The sequence below is a fragment of the Geotrypetes seraphini genome, chromosome 1 (assembly GCF_902459505.1).
Source record: "Geotrypetes seraphini chromosome 1, aGeoSer1.1, whole genome shotgun sequence".
In the NCBI taxonomy this organism is placed as follows: Eukaryota; Metazoa; Chordata; class Amphibia; order Gymnophiona; family Dermophiidae; genus Geotrypetes; species Geotrypetes seraphini.
The window spans coordinates 408,838,865-408,864,210 of record NC_047084.1 but is presented as its reverse complement, the minus strand read 5'-3'; the positions used below and the strand labels follow the sequence as shown (position 1 = coordinate 408,864,210).

The 25,346-nt window shown below is 43.1% G+C and overlaps 1 protein-coding gene across 5 annotated transcripts in view; it reads right to left on the bottom strand.

Annotated features, from left to right (window-relative positions):
* SLC44A1 (solute carrier family 44 member 1) overlaps positions 1–25,346 on the bottom strand; it is a 269,831-nt gene that overhangs the window by 158,230 nt on the left and 86,255 nt on the right. Inside the window, exon 2 of one of the 5 annotated variants that reach the window (XM_033918441.1) lies at positions 15,875–15,954. The exons of the other annotated variants lie outside the window; for them this stretch is intronic. Coding sequence (XP_033774332.1) covers positions 15,875–15,880 — 6 coding nt within the window. The 5' untranslated portion in view covers positions 15,881–15,954. The remainder of the gene's footprint in view (positions 1–15,874; positions 15,955–25,346) is intronic. 5 annotated transcript variants of the gene reach the window in all.

The window sequence follows — 25,346 nt, the reverse complement described above, 5'->3', positions numbered from 1 at the left end:
AGCGGGTGCAGGTGGACGCTCGGTGTTCAGGACCAAGACACTGCAGACACCAGTTATGCGGGTCTGTGAGTGAAATTGGTCGAGCGCACCGCTGGCACTTCTTAAACCCGGGTTGAGGGGGCATGAAGGTAAAAACGGCTTCTGCCAAATCGAAGGCCGAGGCCTCGATGGTGGCAACAGGCCCCGCCGGGGCGAAACCGAAAAAATGAAAAAGAAAACAAAATTATTATTATTTTTTTTTTTAAACAAAGAAAAGAAAGCAAAAGAAGGAAATAATATTTCCGAACAAGTTTACGCGAGCGGGAAGGCGATAAGGAACAAAAGTTTTCAACAGCCGTTGAAACGTGCGTCTTCTTAGCTCCGCGGAAACTAAGAAACTAACTGGGGACCGCGCACCTCCGTCGGGCGGGAAAGCACTCGCGCATGCGTGGGGCGGCCTGCTAGAACTTTCCAAGTTCTTAGAGTGCAATCACTCTAAAATTGTCCGTACCGGGGCTCCGTCGGTGCCGTCACCCATCAGTCAAGAATATGCTGCCTGCTTGTCCTGGGATAAAGCATGCAACCTTTCTCTCCATGCTGCTGCTATGGACTCTCCTAGAGCATCACAGCTAATGTTTAATTATTTATTTCAAAAATGTATATATTGCTTACAAATCTAAGCAGTTTGCATACATTGCTGGCCATTTTCCTACCTATTCACAAAATATCAAAGATAAAACAAACATATCTACTGCTTTATCACAAATCCCATTCAACCATCAATCATACGTAATCATTTCACATAAACAAAAAGCTGCGTCTTCAAAAGCTTCTTAAAAATATCTCTGGACCTACACAAATGTAACTGACCTGGCAGTGTGTTCCAAGATTTCACACCTGCAACTGAAAACAGAACTTCTAACTGTTCTTGCATGCACTATATGCTTCTCTTTCTAGGTAATTTTATAGCATTTTCTGATCTTAATACCTTTCTTGGACGATACAATTATAACATGTCTTGAAAACATACTGACGCTTTATCATATAGTACTCGCTGAACAATCGATAGTACTTTATATTGTACCCTTTGCTGTATAGGAAGCCAATGGAGCTGTTTCAAAACCGGCATAATATGGGTCATCTGTGATACACCCATGATCATTCTAGCAGCTGAATTCATCAACACTTGTAGCGCCTTGCTCTTAACTTTCACCAACCCCAAATACAGTGCATTACAGTAGTCTAATCTACCTAATATCATTGGTTGCACCACAGTCTGAAAATCATAAGGTACTAACATTGGCTTCAACCAGTACAGCATATGCAACTGTGCATATCCCATCTGTATTGTCTTCAAAATTTGGAATCCCATTGTCAGTGCAGAGTCTAACCAAACTCCTAAAACCAACAGCTCCTTTTTTATTGGTAACTGACTTCCAAACAGTCTCACACTCCAGATTAAATTAGATCTCATCCTTCTTTATCATTTCCTAGTAACACCTCTGTTTTATTAACATTCAGCTGCAAATCATGAATACTCATCTAAAGTACAATTTTCTCCATATAAAAATTCAAACTCTTTCAGATTTCTTCATCTTCCTTAACCACAAGGAAAAAACCCAAAATATCATCAGTATACAATCTGTACAGTACCTGTAAGCCCTGAAAAACTGTGCCTATCCCTGCCATATAGATATTAAATAATAAAGCTCATAAGGCTGATCCCTGCAGTACCCCTCTCTTAACTGTTTGTAATTTGGAAATACCACCACTCTTCACTTGAAAAGATATTCTGCACAAATAAGAGAACCATTCAAGTACTTTATCACATTATCCCAATCCTTGCAATTTCTTTAATAACAAATCAAAATTTACAGAGTCAAAAGCCCCTGAGACATCTAATGACACCAGACAAAACCTCATCTTTTATCCAACCCTTCCTTACACACTCTGCAGCACACAATATACAGACACTCCTCGGCCGACCACCCAGCTCAAAACTGACACGATATAGGGGCAGAACAGCCTGAGAAATCCATCCCAGTTGATTTTGAACCAAATCGAGGGGTTTTAAGGCAGATAGAGACATCAGAGAAAAAAGATCATTTAAAATCCAAGATGGCCACCACCAGCGATTCTGCACCAAAAACGGCCGTGGGGCTCTCCTGAAGTTTAATAAATTCAAGGAAGGGGTTTTGGAGGAGGCCCCAGAAACCCTGAAAGCACAGTTACTTACCGTAACAGGAGTTATCCAGGGACAGCAGGCAGATATTCTCTACATGTGGGTGACGTCAACGACAGAGCCCCCTAGTGGACGTTTTTGCAAGCAGACTTGCTTGAAGAACTTCAAGCTTGCGATTGGACCGCGCATGCGCGAGGGCCCCTCCCGCCCGACCTAGGGCATGCATCTCCTCAGCGTGTCCTCAGTTCAGATAGCTAGCAAAGAAGCCAACCATGGGGAGGTGGGTGGGTTGCGAGAATATCTGCCTGCTGTCCCTGGATAACACCTGTTACGGTAAGTAACTGTGCTTTATCCCAGGACAAGCAGGCAGCATATTCTCTACATGTGGGAGACCTCCAAGCTAACCAGAATGAGATGGAGGGAGAGTTGGCAATTTAGGAGAACAGATTTTGCTAAACTGACTGGCCAAAATGGCCATCACGCCTGGAGAAAGCATCCAGACAGTAGTGCGAGGTGAAGGTATGAACCAAGGATCAAGTGGCAGCCTTACAGATTTCCTCAATTGGAGTTGAGCGGAGGAAAGCAACAGACGCCGCCATCGCTCTGACCTTGTGGCCTGTGACTCGACCCAGCAGGGAGATACAAGCGGCCAACCAGTTAGAAATGGTCCGCTTAGAAACAGCGACCCAAACGATTAGGATCAAAAGAGAGGAACAGCTGGGGAGCAGAACGATGAGGAGTGGTGCGCTTCAAGTAGAAGGCCAGCGCACGCTTACAATCAAGAGAATGCAGAGCCACTTCTCCAGGGTGAGAATGGGGCTTCGGAAAAAACACAGGGAGAACAATGGATTGGTTAATGTGAAAATCAGAAACCACCTTAGGCAAGAACTTAGGATGAGTACAGAGAACCACCTTATCATGATGGAAGACAGTGAAAGGTGGGTCCGCTACCAAGGCCTGAAGCTCACTGACCCGACGGGCAGAAGTGAAAGCAATAAGAAACACAACCTTCCAAGTAAGATATTTCAAGTGAGCCCGCGCTAGCGGCTCGAACGGAGGTTTCATCAATTGAGCAAGGACCACGTTAAGATCCCAAACCACCGGAGGAGGTTTAAGGGGCGGACGAACGTGGAAAAGGCCTTTCATGAAGCGGGAAACCACAGGATGAACACAGATAGGCTTCCCTTCAATCAGCTGATGAAAAGCAGCAATAGCACTAAGGTGAACTCGAACCGAAGAGGACTTGAGTCCAGCGCCAGACAAGTGTAACAGATAATCCAGGACAGCAGAAAAGGAGGCAGATAGCGGCTCCTGCTGCCGAGTAGCACATCAGGTAGAAAAGTGGGTCCACTTCTGATGTTAACATTGGTGAGTGGACTCCTTCCGAGACACCTCCAGGACGTTCAGCACAGGCTGGAAGAACTGGAATGCAGGCATTAAGTCTCGAAGAACCAAGCCGTTATGTGCAGAGACTGTAGGTTGGGATGAAGTAGAGAACCCCGACTCTGCGTAAGCAGAGAAGGAAAAACAGGCAGAAGAAGAGGCTCCCTGGAACTGAGTTGCAACAGAAGGGAGAACCACGGCTGTCGGGGCCACCGAGGAGCTATCAGAATCAGAGGGAATGGAGGTAACGCATACAGAAACAGGTCCGTCCAATCCAGCAGAAAGGCATCCACCTCAAGCCTGAGAGGGGTGTAAACTCTGGAGCAGAAGCGGGGCAACTTGTGATTGAGGGGGGACGCTAACAAATTGACGTCCGGAGTCCCCCAACGAGCAAACACCTGATGCAGGGTCAAGAAATGGATGGACCATTCATGAGGCTGCAGAAGACGACTCAACTTGTCCGCCAGACAATTGTGCTAGCCCTGAATGTAGACCGCTTGAAGGAATATGTTGCGGCGGATGGCCTAATCCCAGAGCCGCATTGCCTCTTGGCACAGGGACAGAGACCCCGTGCCCCCTTGTTTGTTGATATAATACATGGCGACCTGGTTGTCCGTGCGGACCAGCACCACCCAGTCGCGAAGCAGAAGACAAAAAGATTTCAGAGCGAGGAAAATCGCTCAAAGCTCCAGCAGATTGATGTGACAAAGGCGGTCAGCACTGGACCAAAGAGCCTGAGTGCGAAGACTGTCCAGATGAGCCCCCCAAGCATAGGTCGACGAGTCCATCGTTAGGACCTTCTGCGGAGGAGGAGCATGAAACAGAAAACCTCTGGAAAGATTGGACGAGAGCATCCACCAACGGAGAGACTGCTTCAACAAAAGAGTCACGACAATGAGTCGAGAAACAGGATCCCAATCCTGGTTCCATTGGGACGCCAGAGTCCATTGAGGAACACGGAGGTGAAGTCTGGCAAAAGGAGTCACGTGAACTGTGGAGGCCATGTGACCTAGGAGGTCCATCATGAGCCGAGCCAGCGCCGAGTGCAGATGGGTCACCCTTCGGCACAAACAGATTAGGGCCTCCTGACAAGGGCGAGGCAAGAAGGAGCGGAGACGAACCATGTCCAGGACTGCTCTGATGAATTCGAGAGACTGGATCGGGCAGAGGTGAGACTTGGGAAAGTTCACCTCGAAGCCGAGACTTTGAAGGAGCAAGATGGTCTGACTTGTCGCTCGCAGAACTTCGTTGCGAGAAGACGCTTTGATTAACCAGTCGTCGAGGTAGGGAAACACCTGCAGGCCGCGGAGGTGCAGGGCCGCAGCTGCCACAACCATACATTTCGTGAAAACCCTCGGGAAGAACACGATACAAGAGATGGAGATTCTCCACCCTGAATCTCAAATACCATCAAGAGGCCGGGTGTATTGGAATGTGCGTGTACGCCTCCTTGAGGTCCAGTGAGCACAGCCAGTCCCCCTTGTCCAAGAGGGGATACAACATGGGAAGGGTGAGCATTCTGAATCGTTCCCAGACCAGAAACTTTTTCAGAGCACGGAGGTCCAGGATTGGACGCAGATCCCCCGTCTTCTTGGGTACCAGAAAGTACCAGGAATAAAATCCCGAGTTCCACTGTTCCGGGGAAACCTCCTCGACTGCCCGAAGGCGAAGAAGAGCCTGAGCTTCCTGTAGGAGGAGGGGAAGCTGAGACTGAGCAGAAGGAAACTTTCTTGGAGGCAAGTCTGGGGGTACACGACTGAAGTGGAGGGAGCACCCCTCCCGGATGATAGACAGGATCCAACTGTCGGTTTTAAGACTCTCCCACTGGGTATAGAAATGATGGAGATGTCCCCCCGATGGGGAGGGGGGAAGGCTCCAGGAGGAAGGGAGCCCGAAGGCTCAGACTGGAATTGTCAAAAGGACGGCCTGGTCTTCGCCGGGGCCGGCGGCTGAGTCTTAGGTTGACGTTGCTGCTGCTGCAGGGGCCGTTTCGAAAGAGGCCTAGAGAAAGCAGGAGTGGATTTTTGTGGATACCTCCGGAGAGGGATTTTATATGGAAGAGCCGGAGGGGCCTTAGGTTTAAGTTTCACCAGAGACGCAAGGACAGCTCGTGGTCCGAAAGGCGCTTCGTGCCCGCTTTGATGGAATCATCGAAGAGCTCATGACCCACACACGGGAGATTGGCAAGGCGATTCTGTAGATTCGGATCCATATCCATAATCCGGAGCCAAGTGAGGAGACGCATGGCGATCGCAAAGGACAATTCAAAGGCGTCGTAAGAGGCCTGAAACATATACAGGCGGAGTTGGGAGAGGGTCTCCTCGAGGAAACGAAACTCCTGACATCGAGGCTCTGGCACGACCTCCCAGAACGAGCGGAGGGCATTTATACAGAACCTGAGGTAGGACGTGAAGATGAAATTGTAGTTAAGGACACAGTTCATCATCATTGAATTCTAATAAAGGCGGCAAACCAAATTTGTCCATCGTACGGCCCTCCCTGCCCAGAGGGACGGCAGCGTAAACCTTCAAGGTGTTAGACTTCTTCAAGGAATACTCAACCACCAAGAATTGGTGGGAAAGCTGAGCACTTTCAAACCCTTCTAATCTATTTTATATTATTTCCTTATCTTGGCTCCATTATTGTTGATTATTTTTTTAAGCCCGTTAAGTCTTTTTAGCAAGCCCCAACGACAAAATAACGAAAACATTGTTATAAATAAACAGCCATGAATATCCAATCTCCAAAACCATAAAAATACTGGGTATCACTCTAGATATTCACTTAACCATGGCTGACCACACAAACCTACTGGTGAAGAAATGCTTTTACACGCTGTGGAAGCTAAGGACTATTAAAAAATACTTTGACACAACATCCTTTAGATTACTGGTGCAGTCACTGATCCTATCTACCCTAGATTACTGCAACATCACCTACCTGGGTATCCCCAAAAAAACAGTACAAAAATTAAGATTAGTGCAAAACATTGCAGTTCACTTGATCTTCGGACTGAGAAAAAAAGACCACATTAGCCCCTATTACAAAAAATTGCACTGGCTACCAGTGGAGGCGCGAATACTGTTCAAATTTGCATGTATCTGTTTCAAGCAAGTCTGGGGCCTAGCACCTTCCTACCTGCAAACACACTTCACTCTACACAACCCCACACAAACAACCAGAAACAAAAACATCTTTGCATACCCAAAGATCACAGGCTGCAAATAAAAATCCTTCCTAAACAGAACCTTTATGTTCCAAGCAAACAGACAGCAATCCTGGCTGGGAAACCACATAAATAAAGCCAGACAGACCTACAATACATTCCGAAAATCAATTAAAACCGCTCTATTTGACAAATTCCTTGCCTAATCAGATGACCTCTCTCATGTATTCTTTCCCATGTTTCTCCAATCTATTATGTAACATCTTTCTTCATGCATTCTGTAATTCGCTGATTGTCCAGCCTTCTTTCTATGTGAACCACCTAGAAGTCATTTTGACTATGGCGGTATAAAAAAATAAAGTTATTATTATTAAAGAACTTGACCTAAGTCTTTATTGGTATTAAACAAAATGACCAAATCTCAAAAAGACCCAATACGGTCTGTGTTTTGGCTCAACCAAGCCTGGGTCAGGGGTTGAAGCATCTTTGGAACTCCTTTTTTTGCTTGGTTGCTCCTGTAGAGACTGTTCCTTTTTCCTTAAGACAGTGATCAACCAATAATAGAACATGATGTATCAGTGTGGACCTTTCTACCACTTAAGACAAGAAAAACACTGTCTGTTATCTGGTTGCATCACCAAAGTTCCATTACATTTAGGAGTACAACATTAAAGCCCGCTGTGGTCTTCCTCTGGGTGGTTGTGGAAGGCTGCCAGGTCACAGATTTAAATGTATGTGATAGGTAGTTAGGTTATTGTTCATCTCCTGTCCCATTTGCTTGAGCACCTGCCATCATTACCAGATATGCTATACATTATGTTTGACCTGGTGCCTATATAACTCCTAATTCCTCTCACCTTGGGTTCTGCATCCCCAACCCTATATGTCACGTCTGTCTGTCCAAGTTAGATTGTAAGCTCTTCCGAGAAGGAACCATCTATAAATGTCAAAATGTACAGCACTGTGTACGTTTTTCAGCGCTATATAAATAATAAGTGGCAGTAGCCCACATTTTATCTCATGCATATTCATTGGGGAATTCCTGAAAACCCGACTGGACTGAGGCAACATTTGACACCCCTGCAACTAGAGGAAGGAGAGAGTGGTGTTCATTCCTGCCCTCAATGGATCACCAGAGATCTGAGGTAGGCCCAGGGGAGGCAGTCTTGATGTTGCAGGCTAGGGAGAGGGAGATTGGAAGAAAATGGACTATTCTGAGGGGAGGAGAGGTGGTGAAAGAGAGATCAGAGAGGCTAAAGGACCATATTGAGGGTTATGTGGGTGCCAGTTGATATTCAGTCATGGACCGCATAAATGTCTTATGCAGACCCTAGCTGAATATTGACTTGTGTCCACATACTCTCTTGTGGTTTCAGCCAGAACCAATGTGATTAGCACCAAATATTCAATGTTGGTGCTTGACATAGCCTGGCATTCAATATCAGTGGCTAACTTAGCCAGTGACAGTCATTGTTTAAAAAAAATAAAACACCACACACTGACTGCCAGCTACTGAATATATTGGCTTGATTGTTCGCTCTGATAACATGGCTATCTCTCCTTTGCCCTCCGTGATCCCTTAAAACAGTCTTGTCACTGGTGATTCAATGCCAGCCTTTTAGTGTAGCCTAACTTTCTTGATATGATAGAGGACAAAGAATATTTGCAATAGTATGAACTGATAGAAACCTTTACTGCAAATTGATGGGATGCATTTGAGAATACTATAAGGAAGCAATATTTAATTTTGCTACTGGGGTGTACAAACCCACAAAATCAACTAGGCATATTGCACAGAGAGCTAATGTACTTGTCTTCCTCCTTCATCATTTAGATACAATTCGATCTTTTCTTAGGAAACTGTATTTCCCTGTTCCACTCAATAGCACAATATTATGATGAGAAAAATAAGAATGACTATCTACTGGCACAATATTAAAGGGAAGTGGAATAAGGAAAGGGTTAAAATGATTTCAGTCCAAACAGATTTCATCAAACAGGGACACTAAGCTAAAAAAAAACAAAAAACCCTCATAAAATTATCCCCACAATCAAGCTTTTATCTCAATTTTTTTAAAGAAATATTCATCATCCAGTTTTAAATTCTGTTCAAAGAGATGTCTTGAAGCTGATACTGCAAGCTATATGAGCCCTCCTTTGGAGAAAGACCCTAGACCACCAGACTGCCCAGGTAGGAAATTCTATGAATTTCTTCAAATCCCATTACCATATATTCCTGAATATAAACAGATTTTTGAGCCAAAACAATGGCCCAAAAATGGGGTCTCGGTTCATATTCCAGTCTCCCCCTCTTGGACCCAGTGCTGGCCTCTCACCAGTGAGCTGGAACAGGAGCAATCCCTCCCCTCAAGATGAGGTGTCAGGTCCTGTCCCAGCCAGCTGTGCAAGCATCATGCCCTGTGTTCCCCCTTCAAGAACCAGCAGAGGCCCTCCCCAATGCTAAAAGTCCAGAGGTGAGTTGGGGCAGGACCAATCCTCCTATGCTCCTGCCCGTGAAGTTTCGCTGTTAAAAATGTCTGCTGCGAATTCCTGCAGCAGTGTCGCTAGGTTGCCGCAGGAACTTGCAGCAGCCATTTTCAACAGCAAGACTGCACAGGCAGAATAGAAGGATTGGTCCTGCCCTGACTCACCTTCAGACCTTAAGGTAAGCCTGGGGGAGGGGCATGGCATTTTATTACTATTACACAGTTTTTGTAGTGACCAAAACATTACCAAATCTCCCTTCAGGTTCCTTCAGGGTTTCTAAAACAGACTTGCATCTTAACATAAAAACATAAAATCAACTTATAGACCGCATAACCGTGAGGATCGATGCGATTTACAAAAAATTAGTCTAAGTCATACATGAAAATCTGAAAAAATTAATTACCCAAAAATCTAGAAAACAAATAAGCCTTCAAATGCCTTCTAAAGTCCAAATATGACATGGATAGAAAGAATAATTGTTTAAAGTCTTTATCCCAGAGGACAGCCTAGTAAGACAATGTACTTTCATGATATCTTTTAAACTTATATCCCTTCACTGAACGGTAAACGAAAAGAGCATGAACAATGCAGGAGTTTTTTGGGTTAAAAAATGAGAATACTTCCAACAGGTATGAGGGTGCTTGAGCGGTTAAGACTGTAATAAATGCAACCAGATTTGAAAATGATTAGAGTCTCCATAGGTAGCCAATGTAATTTGTGATAAAAAGGGGATACATGATCATATTTTTTCAGACCAAAAATTAGTCTCACCACTGTGTTCTGTATAAGTCATAATCTGGGAATATTCTTTTTTACCCCTGCAAGATAAACTATATTACAGTAATCTAGGTGTCCCAATACCAATGACTGGATCAGCAGCTTAAATGCAGTGATATCAAAGTAAGTTCTAACTGTCCGCAAGTTCCATAAAGTGTGGAAAGCCTTGCGGATTACTGTATCAACTTGTTTCTGCATAGTTAAATTCTGATCCAATGTGAATCCCAATATTTTAAATCGAAGAACAAACTGGCCTCAGTACCGGGAAAGATGGTAGAGGCGCTGATAAAGGACCGCATTATTGACCACCTTGATGGACACAATCTGTTGAGGACCAGCCAACATGGCTTCAGCAAAGGATGATCTTGCTTGACGAACTTGCAGCACTTCTTCAAGGGAGTTAATAGGCGGATAGACAAGGGTGACCCGGTCGACATTGTATATCTAGATTTTTAGAAGGCATTCGACAAGGTCCCACATGAACAACTACTTTGAAAAATTGCGAGCCATGGAATGAGGGTGAAATACTCACGTGGATTAAAAACTGGTTGGTGGATAGGACACAAAAGAGTGGGGGTAAATGGACAATACTCGGACTAGAAAAGCGTCACGAGTGGAGTGCCACAGGGTTAGGTGCTTGGGCCTGTGCTCTTCAACATATTTATAAACGCTGATTGGTACGATGAGCAAAGTGATTAAATTTGCAGACAATACGAAGTTATTCAGAGTAGTGAAGACACAGAAGGATTGCGAAGACCTGCAACGTGACAAACACGTTTGAGAAATGGGCTGCGACATGGCAAATGAGGTTCAACGTGGATAAGTGTAAGGTGATGCATGTCGGTAACATAAATCTTATACATGAGTACAGGATGTCCGATGCAGTACTCGGAGAGACCCCCCAGGAAAGAGACTTGGGAGTACTGGTTGACAAGTTGATGAAGCCATCCGCGCAATGTGTGGCAGCGGCGAAAAGGGCGAACAGAATGCTAGGAATGATTAAGAAGGGGATCACAAACAGATCAGAGAAGGTTATCTTGCTGCTGTACTGGGCCATGGTACGGCCCCACCTGGAATACTGCATGCAGCACTGGTTGGCGTACTTGAAAAAGGACATAGTTCTACTCAAAATGGTCCAGAGAAGAGCAACTAAAATGGTTAAGGGGCTGGAGGAGTTGTCGTACAGAGTAGAGAAACTGGGCCTCTTCTCCCTTGAAAAGAGGAGACAGAGGGGACATGATCGAAACATTCAAGATAATGAAGGGAATAGACTTAGTAGATAAAGGAAGTTCTTCTTTACCCAGAGAGTGGTGGAAAACTGGAACGCTCTTCCGGAAGCTGTTATAGGGGAAAACACCCTCCAGGGATTCAAGACAAAGTTAGATAAGTTCCTACTAAACCAGAACATACACAGGTGAGGCTAGACTCAGTTAGGGCACTGGTCTTTGATCTAAGGGCCGCCGTGGGAGCAGACTGCTGGGCATGATGGACCACTGGTCTGACCCAGCAGCGGCAATTCTTATGTTCTTATGTAATAGTGTCCTCATAAGAATTTTGATGGAGCGAAGCAAAAAAGAATTTTGTTTTTCCTGAATTCAGTTTTAATCTGAATTCTAACATACAACCTTCAATTAATTCAATCATTCAGTAATTGTATAAGTAATGTTGGAAAGTAAGGAAGGAAATGGAATTATAACTGTAATGTTATCAGCATAACTAAAAAGTTTCATGCCCAATTTTTTTAGACTATTTCCCAGTGAGGAGAGATAAACATTAAATAAAAGTGGGGAGAGTGGCGAACCCTGCGGGACACCACAAGGATTTTTCCAGTTAGAAGAACAGGTGTTATCTATATGAACACAGTAAGAATGAGAAGTCAGGAACCCTTGGAACCAGGCTTACACCTTATCTTGAATCCCAAATGCATCTCAGCATTCCAACAATTTGGAATGATTACCAAGTCGAAGGTGTCAGTTTCAGTTAGTGCCCCCCCCCCCCCCAAAAGTATGGTGATAGGGGTTAAGTGAAATGCGCACTGACAGACGCCAGGTCCCAGGTTCAGTTCCCTCACAGATGACTCACCAGAAAGTAGAATAAAGAAGGCATAGCCAGAGGTGTTTGCATAAAGAATATATTATAGAAAGTCTTACAGAAAAGCAATATTTATAATCATTACAATTAAGCATTACAATTAAATAGAGAGCATAGCAGTTTCCCTGCCTTACAGAGTTCAGAGGCAAAGAGGGACATAGAAGCTTGCAGTTCTAGGAAGAGCCAGAGAGAGAGAAAAGGGGGATGGTCTAAGCTTCGTGTTCCATAGATAAAGGGAAGGATAGACAGAGAGAGGGAGAGCCAAGACAGAACCAGAGTGCCAAGCAAAGAGCCAAGAGATAGCTAGATAGAAAGAGAGATCCATGTGTGTTGCAGAGAGCAGGCTTTTATACCTTGGCTCAATATAGAAACCTGTATGCCCCAGTATCTTTCTGTTTAGAATTTGTAAACTGTTTGAAACAATGGTTAATTTAATTGCTAAGGAGGGTGAGATACCTGCAAGCATGGTGATGGGATTAGCCTCTGGCTTCTTTGTCCCATTCAAGCAGGCCATTGTCCTAAGCACCCTCTTAATCAGACATTAACACCTTTTAGCTAGTCATGATTCAATCAGGGAAACTTAAAACATATCAGGGATACTTAAAACAGTTTCCCTGAACTAAGGGTCTATCTGCCTTCCCATGCCAGAGTCAGATTGATATAATTTCCCATAGGCCTCTAGGCTGACAAAAGGCACAACTCAAATCAAATTGGAGGATAAGGGCATTGCTGCCTTTACTAAATAAATGATGTAAAAAATTAAAGACTGCCACAAGTACTGTTTCAGTGCTGTACTGATTGAGAGTCATGTAACAGAGAGCGATTATCCAAGAAATTTGGAAACTGTAATTGAACTAGCCCATCCAAAATTTTTGTGAAAAATGGCATTGGTCTCTAATTACAGACCAATAGCATCAAAGTCAAGATGCTTTGGAATTCTTAACAATTGGAGTAATGGTAATAGAACTTCCATTTAGTGGAAATTGTCCAGAATCTAGAAGATAAATCAACCAATTGAATAGTTCCATTTTAAAACTTAAGGGTGCTGCTTTCATGATATTCAGTGAAAAGTGATCCAAAGTGCAGTAGGATTTTACATATTTATTATACATCTTTACAAATTGATTCCAATCTGGTTTATGAAATGACATCCAGCTAAGGTCAGCATGAGAACCTTCATTTTCCCGATAAGAATCTAGAATAGATAGATGTTCATGAGGGATGCAAGATGATCGTAAAGATTTAACTTTTGAACTGAAATAATTAGCCAGTTCATTTGATCTAGGAACTATGTGTAAATCGAGACGCATCAAAAATATCTGAGACCAGTTTGAATAATTTTCTTGTATTGGTAACAGAAATTACCACGTGCGGAATAGTAGGCTTTCCTTTTTTCCTTAAGTAAAAATTTGTATTGTCGGACTTCATTACGCCATTTCTCATGATCCAAATTTGCTTTGGTTTTTATCCATCTTCTTTCTACACGCCAAATTAAACATCTTGTTTCATAAATCCTTCGATTTGCCTGATCGTTTTTTAATAGAATGTTTTGGGACTATCTCATCAAGAATTTGAGTATTGGTATTATTCCAATTATCTAAAAATTCCGCGATATCATCCATCGCCAAGGATGTTTCAAAACATCTCCAAAATTCACTGGGATTGGGTAAAAGTTCTAATACTAACTTCTTGTTTTAATGTAGCGTGGGATAATAACCAGGATGAATTGAAACATATTATAATGATCGGATCAAATAGTTGGGCACCAGATCTCGTTCTTCAAAGAAATAACAGGAGAAAATTCACTCCTTGAAGACAGAGAAACCAGGTCCAGATGATGGCCTTTATCATGGGTTTGAGAGAATACTAAAATACCATAATCCAGGGAGGAAAGAAAAGTTTTTAACTCTCACCTCAGTATCATCTTCTATCTCTAAGTGTAAGTTAATGTCCCCTAAAAGGAGACTATGTGAAGTAGTTATAGTCCCCTAAAAGGAGACTATGTGAAGTAGTTATAGAGTTGTATAAAATAAACTCATAGAATTCATCTTTAGCCTTGGCCCAACTCCTAGGTGGGATATAGAATAGAATGCAGGAAAGAGATTCTCTCAAATCACCTCTACTTAATTTACATGATATTATTTCTAAGTACTTTGTAGATTTTAAGTTTTGAATAGTAATTCAAGATCTTCTTTTAAAATTGCAGATAGCCCTCCCCCCCCCCCTCTTTTCCTCCAGACATAAAGGGATAATTTTATGACCCACTGGGAGCAAATCTGCTATAATTGGGTCATCGTTAGGTAACAGCCATGTTCTGTTATAAAAAGGCACGATAACTGTTTGGCCGAGATCCAGTCTCTTATGAAAGTCGCTTTATTTCTGACGGATCGAACATTAAAATAAGCACACTGAATGGTACAAGCTCTAGTTGAAGAAGAAATTTCAAAATTGGATAGAGGAATCTGTTTTAACTCCCTATTTCTTTATGGATGTCTTGGTTGCCTGTGACTATTCATGTGTATCCCGATAGTCTGAAAGATGTTTGTAGCTGTGTGTTCAATGCTTGCTTGTAAGGCATAATTTAAATTAGAAGATCTTTGGGGAAAACCATAGATTGGTAATAGCTCCAATGGCAACAAACTAATTTCTCTGATTTAAGATTGAACAGGTTAATATAACTTTTAAAAGATACATGTTGATAAAAGATAAAATTACCATTTGGAAGAATAGTCAAGGTCATTCAAGTCCCAGTAAGAACTTTGGAGTTGTAAAAATGAACGCAAATGTGCCGTGCAAAGGTTGTGCACTCTGCGCGCCATTAGGCGCAAGTTTAAAAAAGCTTGGTGCTGACGTGTGAGAATGGGCAGAGCAAGCTCCCATGCCAAGAATTAGTTGTACGAGAGAAGAGCTGGTATGAATTTGAGAATAGGCAGAGCAAGCTCCCACGCCGAGTTTGAATATTCACATCTCTGTTAGTTTCAAGCTTATTAAAATTTTGATAAAATGCAAATCAAGACTTCTAAGCATTTTACAATTTGTATTAAAAAGGGGAGACAATAAACAAATAAATTTAAATTGAATCAGGTTGGGCAGACTGGATGGACCTTTCGGGTCTTTATCTGCTTCATCTACTATGTTACTATGTAAATACCCACTAAACAATACTTGACCAATGTAAAACAATAGGAAAGTTGGGAGAACTACAAATTAAAAGTAAGGAATATATAAAAGGTAAAAGACAATAGGGAAGCTAGGGAATAAAGATTATTGAACAACTCTGGCTGTATCCAAGTCTGTTTAACAGTCATATGCATCCTGGAAGAGGTAAGTCTTTAGATTTCCCTTAAATTTGTCAAAAAATTTTTCTGCCCTGATATAAAGTGATTTGGAATTCCATATCGTAGGGGCCATAGTTGCGAATGAGGTGGCCCGACGTATGCTAATGATTTTCAAGGATGGTGTATGAAGAAGATGCTGAGAGGAGGATCTTAGGATCTTGTAGGTTCATGTGGAATAAGAAGTTTGTGGATAAAGGCCGGTTCTTTAGTGTTTTGAGACTTGAAAGAGAAGATAGCTATTTTATATATGATACGGTGTGGAATTGGTAGCCAGTGAGCATTTTTTAATAGGGAAGTGACATGATAAAATTTTTTCCTGTTTGTGATAATTTTTATGGTAGTATTTTGTATCAATTTTAGGCGACAGATATCTTTTTGACAAATACCCTTATACAGTGCATTACAGTATTCTCAGTATTTGGGTTTCAGCCATTTCTTCATTGTATGTATGTTCTTCTTGTTTGTTCTTACCAGCATTACGCTGATGCCAGCTCTCCTTATCCTTTCTTAAAGAATCTGTTCATTATCGGATCACCGCCATTCTTGGCTTTCTGAAAGAATATTCAGCCATTACTTTAAAAATTTAAGCTCTACCAGACTTAACATCTACTTTGCTTGTGTTTAGTCTCCTTCATTTGTAATTTACTCTTTTCCCCTTAAACCCAGAAGTTTGACATGAGTTTAATTAGCTCTTTTCCTCCATCTCTTTCTTACCGTACAATGTCTTGTTACTATCACCTCTTAACATTCATCTTATCTGTTCCTTTATCATCTTGTCGCACCAAGAATAAGCAGCATAAAATCTGTTTTTTTCCTTGGGATCTTGCCAGGTACTTGTGACCTGAGTTAGCTACGGCTGGAAACAGGATACTGGGCTTGATGGACCTTCAATCTGTCCCAGTATAGCAACTCTTATGTTCTTCATCTTCCAACATTTTCTCTGGTTATGCCTGGTCTAGAGACTATGAAACTATCTCCTGGCTTCACTCTGCTTATCTTCTGTTTTAAAAACATATCTCAGCTCCAGTGGCGTACCAAAGGGGGGGAGGACCGCCCCGGGTGCACGCTCCAAGGGGGTGCACAGCCAGCCGGATCCAGAACCTCCTGCGCTGCTTCAATTGGCACTTCAGCGCGGCTGCCCTACTTAGAGCAGAGTTGGCAGCCGCGATAAAGTGAAGAAGGTCCCGCGATGACTGGGAAGAGGCAAGTGACGTTGGGGGGGGGGAACCGGCAGCCGCAGTCATCGCGGGATTTTGTCGCAATTAACTGCGTCTGCTGACCCAGCCCCCTCCGACGTCACTTACCTCTTCCATAGGAGCAGAAGTAGTCATCGCGGGATCTTTGGGATAGAGAAAGAAAGGAAGTCAGGGTGGCATAAAAGGGTGTGGAGGGTGATAAGGGGGGTCAGGGTGCTATGGAAACATGGTAAAGGGTGACAAAGGGGGTCAGGGTGCTATGGAAACATGGTGAAGGGTGACAAAGGGAGGTCGGGGTGCTATGGAAACATGGTAAAGGGTGACAAAGGGGGGTCAGGGTGCTATGGAAACATGGTAAAGGGTGACAAAGGGGGGTCAGGGTGGTATGGATGCGTGGTGGAGGGAGAGAAAGGGGCAGATGCTGAAGGAATTGCAGGGAAAGAGACATAAGGGGGAAAGATACTGCATGGAATTGGGTTGTAGGGAGCGAAAGGGGGCAGATGCTGATGGAAGTGGGGGGAAAGAGAGAGAAGGGGCAGATGATGGAAGAGGGAAGAAGGGGCAGATGATGGAACTGGGGAGAGAGAAGAGGGCAGATGATGGAACTGGGGAGAGAGAAGAGGGCAGATGATGGAAGGAGGAGGAAAAAGAGAGAAGAGGGCAGATGATGGAAGTGGAGAGAAGGGGAGAGAAGGAGAGAGAAGGGGCAGATGATGGAAGTGGGGAGAGAGAAGAGGGTAGATGATGGAAGGAGGGGATAAATAAAAGGAGGGCACATGATGGGGGAAAAGGATTGAGTTAGGGAAATACTGGAGGGGGTGAGGGAAAGAGGTGGCGAGCTGTAGGTAGACAGTAAAAAAGGAAATTGATGAGAGGGTAGTAAGAACGTAATCTTGATGGATGCAGAAAATAAATTGAAAAGGAAAATGAGGGAAGAAAGGGATTGCAGAAGAGAGGTGTGGGAGAGGGAAGGAGAGGAGAGAGATACTAGACCAATGGGGGTGAAAGGAGAGATGAAAGGGGGAGGCATACAGCTTCTGGAAGGGGCATGGAAGGAGAGAAGATGCCATATAGGGGCAGAGAGATGGCAGACAGTGGATGGAAGGAAGAGAGTAATGGCAGACAGTGGATGGAAGGAAGAGAGTAACAAAAAGATGAGGAAAGCAGAAACCAGAGAAGACAAAGGTAGAAAAAAATTTCCTCTTTATTTATTGCTTTAGGAGACATGTGTCACTGTTTCTGTGGTGTTGCATTGTATGCAGAATCCAGCTTCTTGCTGGTTCAATTTAACCTTTGTCTATGTATTTTTATTTTATCCCCCCTTTTACAAAACCGTGGAGGGTTTTTTAGCACCAACCGTGGTGGTAGCAGCTCTAATGCCCAGAATTCTATGAGCGTCAGAACTGTTACCACTGTGGCTAAAATCCACATTACAGTTTTGTAAAAGAGGGAGGGGTTAGTTTGTGATTACATATTCCATACTAGGCGAACGTGTTTTCTGTGTTCTGTGTGTTCGAAAGACATGGTTTTCTGTTAGGATTGACGGTGTAGGATTGATCTGTACTAGTCTGGCTTGTTTAGTTTTACAATGGGTGTATTGATGTTGTACTGCTCACTGCATATGTAAGATGCTGCCTTTTCCTAGGTACTCATGTGCTACGTGTGGCTTGTTACTAAAAATCATGTTTTTCGTACAGATGGGGGGGTGCCAAAAAATGATGGGCCCCCGGGTGTCACATATGCTAGGTACACCACTGCTCAGCTCCACCTGTCTTTTCATATCTGCTCCTTGCTCTGTTCACACTTCATCCCTCCACTTTATTCTGTTACCATTTTGTCCACAGAAAAGAACGGAGCTCCAAACTCAAGGATCCTATTCAAGTAAAGTCAATAAGCTCACCACTTCAAAAGTCAGTCTTTACTATCTCAAGAGTTAATCTGTGCAAATCCAAATTAAAATCAAATAGCTGTCAATTTCAGTTTGAATTTCATTAAGCATTTGCTGTTCTTCAAATTAACAAAATTGCTTTTGATGTCAGTCGGCTGCAACCACACTACAAGGACCGTATTCAGTGCACAAAACTAACCCATTTGGAAGAGTGTGGCACAGTAGTTAAAGCTACAGCCTTAGAATCCTGAGGTTGTGGGTTCAAACCCACACTGCTCTTTGTGACCCTGGGCAAGTCATTTAATCCTCCCATTGCCCCATGTACATTAGATAGATTGTGAGCCTGCTGGGACAGAAAAGGGAAAAATGCTTGAGTATCTGAATAAATTAAACCGTTCTGAGCTCCCTGGGGAGAATGGTATAGAAAACTAATTAAAACACAAAACATTACTCCCCCCCCAATGAGTAAAACCAACAGAAACTAATAGTAATGCATTTGTATAATGTCGGTATAGTCAAGCTTAGCTAATGCTCAATTTATTTATAAGTTTATTTTCTTCTTTTTTTAATATCATTTTTATTAAAGAGTCAACAAGAGAAACAAGCATGGTACAAGGGTAAAATATGCAAACAGAGGCATCAATGAAAAGAACACACTAGCCATCAACAAGAATACATAGTATACCAGTAAGATGCATGACTGTCCAAGAACATTTTCTATTCGATACAGCCATCTGAGGGGTTCACATTTTAATCAGGTATTCTGTATATATGTCAACACCAAACTGATGGGTATTCTAATATGAATGTAATCAACCATCCCATCTGAATGTTTCCGAATACAGAAATAATTCTTTACAATTTTAAACTGAATCTTCAGAAGAATAAATTTCTTTAGCTATTGTCTGATGAAAGCTAGTGAATGTATCAGCTTTTATGGTTACCATCTGGTCACTGGATTTCTGCCATTACTGCAATCAAAATCACAAATTAATTTTATAGTCAAGTATAACGAAGTTACTTACGAGTAGCAATTTGACTAGGCAGGCATGTTTGAAACTGAAAGCAGGCTAGTATATATCTAACAGGATGGGTGTCAAGACCACCATTCCTGTTTACAAGAAAGAAGATGAGCAAGGTTAAGAACCTAATCTTTCCTTCTTGTGCAACCGGACTGGTAGTCTTGACCAGCAGGATGTATCAGAGCAGTCCCAGTTTATAGGGTGGACACACAATCCTGCTGCCAGCCCAGCAGTGTCCAGCCCAGCTGCAACATCCACCATGTAAAAGTCCGCCTACACATTCTCCACCCCAGCTACGTGAGCTGCCGAGATTGCATCCACCTACTGAAAGAGCAAGTGAGCTTCCAAGCTCAGTGATGCACTCCTGGTGTCTCCTTGCTTGTTTACATAGACTACTGTAGTCATGTCTCAGAAGACTCAGACTGCTTTTCTTTGCAGGGCACTACCCAGGGCTCACAAAGCTAACCGTATCGCTCTGAGCTCCAAGTGGTTGATCGAACACTTCTTCTGAGATGGGGACCACCGCCCTTGCAGTGGACATCCCTCGCAATGAGCTCCCCAGCTGAATAGACTGCAATCTTTTTGGCTCTGGCGGCAAGAACTTTGAACTGATCCTGGCGGTGCTGTTAAATCCCACTGTCATTTGAATGACGTTGGGTCCAACGGCCGGGGGAACTTTTTCCCTCAAAAGAACTGAATGTGGCTTGGAAAACACTTGTGCCTTTTGTGCCCAACTTCTGGCCCTGAGCCTTTACTTGTATCCAGCATACAGGCTTCTGTTTAGGTCCCATAAGAGGACTATCCAACCCTCTTTGCATTACCATTTTGGAGTGTACTGGTGAAGCTGCAACATTTGGTTCCTGCCTTCCAGAAGTAGAAAAATTGAGGTGGATGAGAAGTTATAATGGCACCGGTCTAGACAGGATATGGAACTGGAAGCTGACTGAGAATGATTGGAGTGCATTTTATTTTAATTTCTAACTTAATTTCATGTTATTTTTGCTAGGTTTGTTTAATTTCAGGGAGCGGGGTTTCCCCCAGTTTTTTCTGTTTTGTTATTTATTTTATTTCTGCTTTGATATCAAAATTTTTTATACTTATACTTTTATACTTATAGTATAAGGAGTATACTTATAAGTTAAGGAGTTATGTAATTTGCTTGCGCTGTCGTATATACATTTCAGAAAATTATTAAAATTAACTTTGTGAAATTTTGAGGAAATTAACAGTGATAATGGACACTGTAGGTCATTGGGGTTGTTCAGGTTCTTGGTTTTTTTGTAAACTGCATCGATCCGAGAGGCTTTGCAGTCTTGAAATGAAATGTAATGTATTTTTTTCCTTTATATTTTTCTAGTATATAACCAAATATTTCTTATAGGTACAATAGTTAGATTGTGAGCCTGTTGAGACAGAGGGAAATTCAATGTACCCGATTAGATTTTCAATTTAACTGCTTTGTAAACTGCTTCGAATTCCAGAGCCAATAATATAGTGGGGCCCCTGTAATAGGGAGTAAAGAGTCTCCTAGCATCCCTAGAACCTCAACCAAATTTTTTTTTTTTTACCATATCGACTGGAGAAATAATCGGAGACTTAGGAAAGTTAAGCAGATTTAGGATTATGTCTTCTAAATTTGATTCTCCAGATATTCCAAAAATCAATGCGTATAGATCTTATATTTCAGAGATGCCACTTCTAAACTTTCCAGGGTCTGAATCTTAGGGCTCCTTTTATGAAGCTGCGTTAGTGGTTTAACACGCGCTAATTTGCTGGCCGAGCTAGACCGCTACCGCCTCCTCTTGAACAGGTGGTAGTTTTTCGGCTAGCACGGGGGTTAGTGAGCGCTAAAAAGATACGTGCGATAAAGCCGCTAACACAACTTCGTAAAAGGAGCCCCTTAGTGTCCAAAACTTCTAGCTTAGGGAACTGCTGGGCAGACGTCTGACCATGGATTAGGATTGCTTCTGAAATTAACTTCCTTAGTATTATCCAAAATTATAGACTACAAGGAAGTATGAATGCCATGAATAATATCCCTCACAGTTTAAAGAGTTTCCTTTTTAAAGATGCGTTTAATTTATAAGCTTAATTAATGATTATTATCAAATTTTTCCTTTTTATCTTTTTATTTCCCCGTTATCTCCCCTACCTGTTGTTTTTACCATTTATGTTCTCTTTTATATATACGATTGTAGTTCCACCCTTTCTTCCCCCGTGTATCTGTTAGTTTGTATGACATTATTTATTATTTTGTATGATAATGTGTCAAACTTATGTATCCTTTTATAATTAATCTGATGTACCTATTTTTTAATCTGTAAATCGCTTAGCAAATTAAATTAAGCGATTCAATAAGTCAAAAATAAACTTGAAACTCACTGTAGAAAGTAGGCTCATTTCTCACTTGGGTCAAGTTACTCAAGTTTCCTGTGGTAAGATCTTAGTTGCTGTTTGTAAAGATGATTCTTCTCCCAAGGGAAACACTGAAAGCAATGCAAACATTTCCCTCTGTTGCTCAGCTTCTACTCCTCTCTGGGCAACATTCACTGAACACAGGTCTGCAACTGCTCTAATTTCCTAGTTTCAGGGAAGTTGTTCATTCTACGGGGCTTAACGAGGCCCCTTCCACATTGCTAGCCAATGCCCGAATGTCAGCTCTGGCTGAAGAAGTAGAGATCAATGGAGGAACAGCAGGCATTCACCATAAATCTGGTATGAATCCAAAAGGATATCCACCTATACTGTTTTCTGTCAAAAATAAGGGGTATTGAGGCAGATGGAGGCTTTTAAAACAAAAATCGGGAAATTAAAGATGGCTACCACGATAGTAATTCTGGCGCCTAAAACAGCCTTTGGAGAAAAAAATAAAAACTCAAAAAAATGCAGGAAAGGGGTTTTGGGAGGTAGGGGACCAGATCCCTAACCTCAGAAACTGTTAAAAATGACTTTTAAGGACCCCTGCCCCCATTTTCCCCATAGGCTGCAATAACCTTACTCACTGTGCAAGCTTCTGTGCTAGAGCTGTATAGGGAAGCCTGATCAGAGGTGAGAGATTTCTGCCTCAGACAAGCCTGGAGTCCAACATATGGCTTATTTCTTTGGCCTGCCACCCGATACCCAACGTGGAACTAGACTCTCAGACCCCCACAACTTCTTGGGGGGAGAAACACAATCGGCCTTCATCCTGGATAAAACTGCCACAGGAACCACTCAGTCTGTGCTCAAGCATACTGTGGACAGAACCTGGGGTGAGCCGTTCAAGCCCACTGTGGATGAACCTTGAGGAAGCTTGCTTCCAAGGGTATGGACCCTGAGCTCCGAGAACTACTGATGCAGACTAGCCACATAGGAATCACTTGAGGCATGTACCTGTTGGCTACAGACCTCAGCCAACAGTCTGTATCTTCTCACAGCCAGTTATGCCCCCAGGTGACCTGGATCCTCTGCAGCACCGAAAGCCTGAAAATAATAAAAATTAAACTTGAGCAGAACAGACAGGCTTGCTTGTAGAGTGTAGGATTGAAGGGGTGGAGCTCATCCCAGAGTGATGAGAGGTGGAACATGAAAACGAAACAGTGGGCTCTCTACAACGCTCGCAGCTAATGAGGGTACCCGCTGGGTCAAGACTACCAGTCCTGTAGTACGAGAACCTTCATTAACCTTTCCAGATCTTCTCTAAAGAACAACTACCCCTAGGAAGTTGACTGAGGAGCTTCTTAGAGGTAACACTCATGACCCAATAATGAAGCCAAAGCTAATGACAACCAACCACTGAGGCGGCCACAGGGCAGGAGGAAAGCTTTACCAAATCATAAAGGACATCTACCAAAGAAGGCTGCCCTAGACTTCAGTTGACCAACATCTGGAGACTCCAGCAGCTGCTGCAACCACTGCAACATGGTACATGTCACGTAGCCCCTACAGATCGAGGTGTGGACTCTAGAGGAGAAGACCAGACTGAACTGCCGACCACCCGCTTTTCGTGGAACTCCCCCGGAGGGCAAAGCCCCTTGAATACTAATGTCAGAATTCTTAGTGATCGCCAAGACCAAGGTATAACCAGTACCACTCCATCTTATCGGGGGCAAAAGTTTAAAGTCAGTCCAAGGACCTAGCCCTGCAGAGCTCTTCTAGAGGACCCTACTCCACCAGTATCATGTGGCCTTATGAAGCAGAAAATGCCCTGGAAGCTCTGCCAAACCCTCCAGCCAAGAGTCCCCCTCTGAGGGCATTCATAAAAGGAATCTTGAGTGAGCTCAAGGGCAAAGTAACTTCATCAACGAGACATGAGAGTTCTTCTTGGTGAAAGATCTTACTCTTGTTGGCAATACCTGTTCCAATTCCGTTCTGAATCCGAAGGGGACTAGGGATCCAAAATTGTCTCCAGATCCTCCAGAGTCTAGTAGAAGCCACCTAGGGTCTCAGGGAGCCCCCAGTCCAGAATCCTGCCAGAACTCACCAAGCCCCCAAGGGTCCACCACTGGCCAAGGGTCTGCCTGCGGGGCCAGAATCCACCTGCAACTAGGCTAAGCTCTGGCGATTCAGCTAAGTACTGAAGCCAAAATTAATCCGGGAAGCTTCCAAGAGATGGTTTGAGGGTAGATAGGTGGAAAAGCCTCTCCACCCCTCCAAACTCCAATGGGAGCTATGAGTTCAGATGTACCAACTGCAGCAGGGACAGACAGTCAGCAGATATACTAAGCTGCTGGCTCTTGTAGGCATGTTTAGCAGAGGAACTCTGGCCATCTTCAGGTTGCAGTATCTTCCTGCTCTCTGTGGGTGTGTTCTGAACTTTTTTTTTTAAACGGCTGTCTCTTACAGTGGATGCTACAAAGCATGACTGGGGGCAGCAGTTATCACCTGGGAACAGCCATCATGCACAACTTCATTGTGCAGTCACACCCAGCAAAACAGGAGCTAAGCCAGTGACTGTAAGCATAGCTATCGCTAGCAATCAGCATTTTCAGTTGGCATAACTTATGCCAGCAAAGGCCTATGGGAAATTATATCAATCTGACTTTGGCATGTGAATGTAGATAGACCCTGAGTGTAGGCAGACTGTTTCATATGGCCCGAAAACACGGTGTTAAATAGCCCTGATTGAATCATGATTAGCTAAAAGGTGTTAATGTGTTAATGTCTGATTAAGAGGGTGCTTAGGACAATGGGTCCAGGTGCACAGATAACTAAAGTTAATCAGAAACTATTGTCAGAGGCAGACTGGAAATTACATATGACTACAGCCTATTTTTCTCCTGTCTACGAAGGAGGGGGGAGATTTAACTTCTATTGAAGCTCAATAAATTCTGGTTTTTAGAATAAGTTTCCAAACTATAAAAGCCCCCTCGCAGCATCAGACCCTCTCTTGGCTCTTGGCACTCTGGTCCTCTCTTGTTTCTCTGAGTTCTCTCTTTCTCTGTCTATCCTTCTCTTTATCTATGGAACATGAAGCTTAGACCATCACCCCATCCCCCTTTTCTCTCTCTCTCTGCCTTTCCCTGGAACTTCAGGCTTCTATGTCTCTCTTTCCTCTGAACTCTGTAAGGCAGGGAAACTGCGTTGCTCTCTCATTAATTGTAATGCTTAATTGTAATGCTTATAAATATTGCTTTTCTGTAAGCCTATTTCTATAATATATTCTTTATGCAATCACCTCTGGCTGTGCCTTTTTGATTCTACTTCCTGGTGAATCTTCAGTGAGGGAACTGAACCTGGGACCTGACGCTTGTAAGGGCGCCTCTCAAGTGACCCCACCAACCATATATTGTGGGGGCCACTAACAATCCTTACAGTGACCAGAGCACCAGCCAGAATAAAACTTACCATCTGCTATA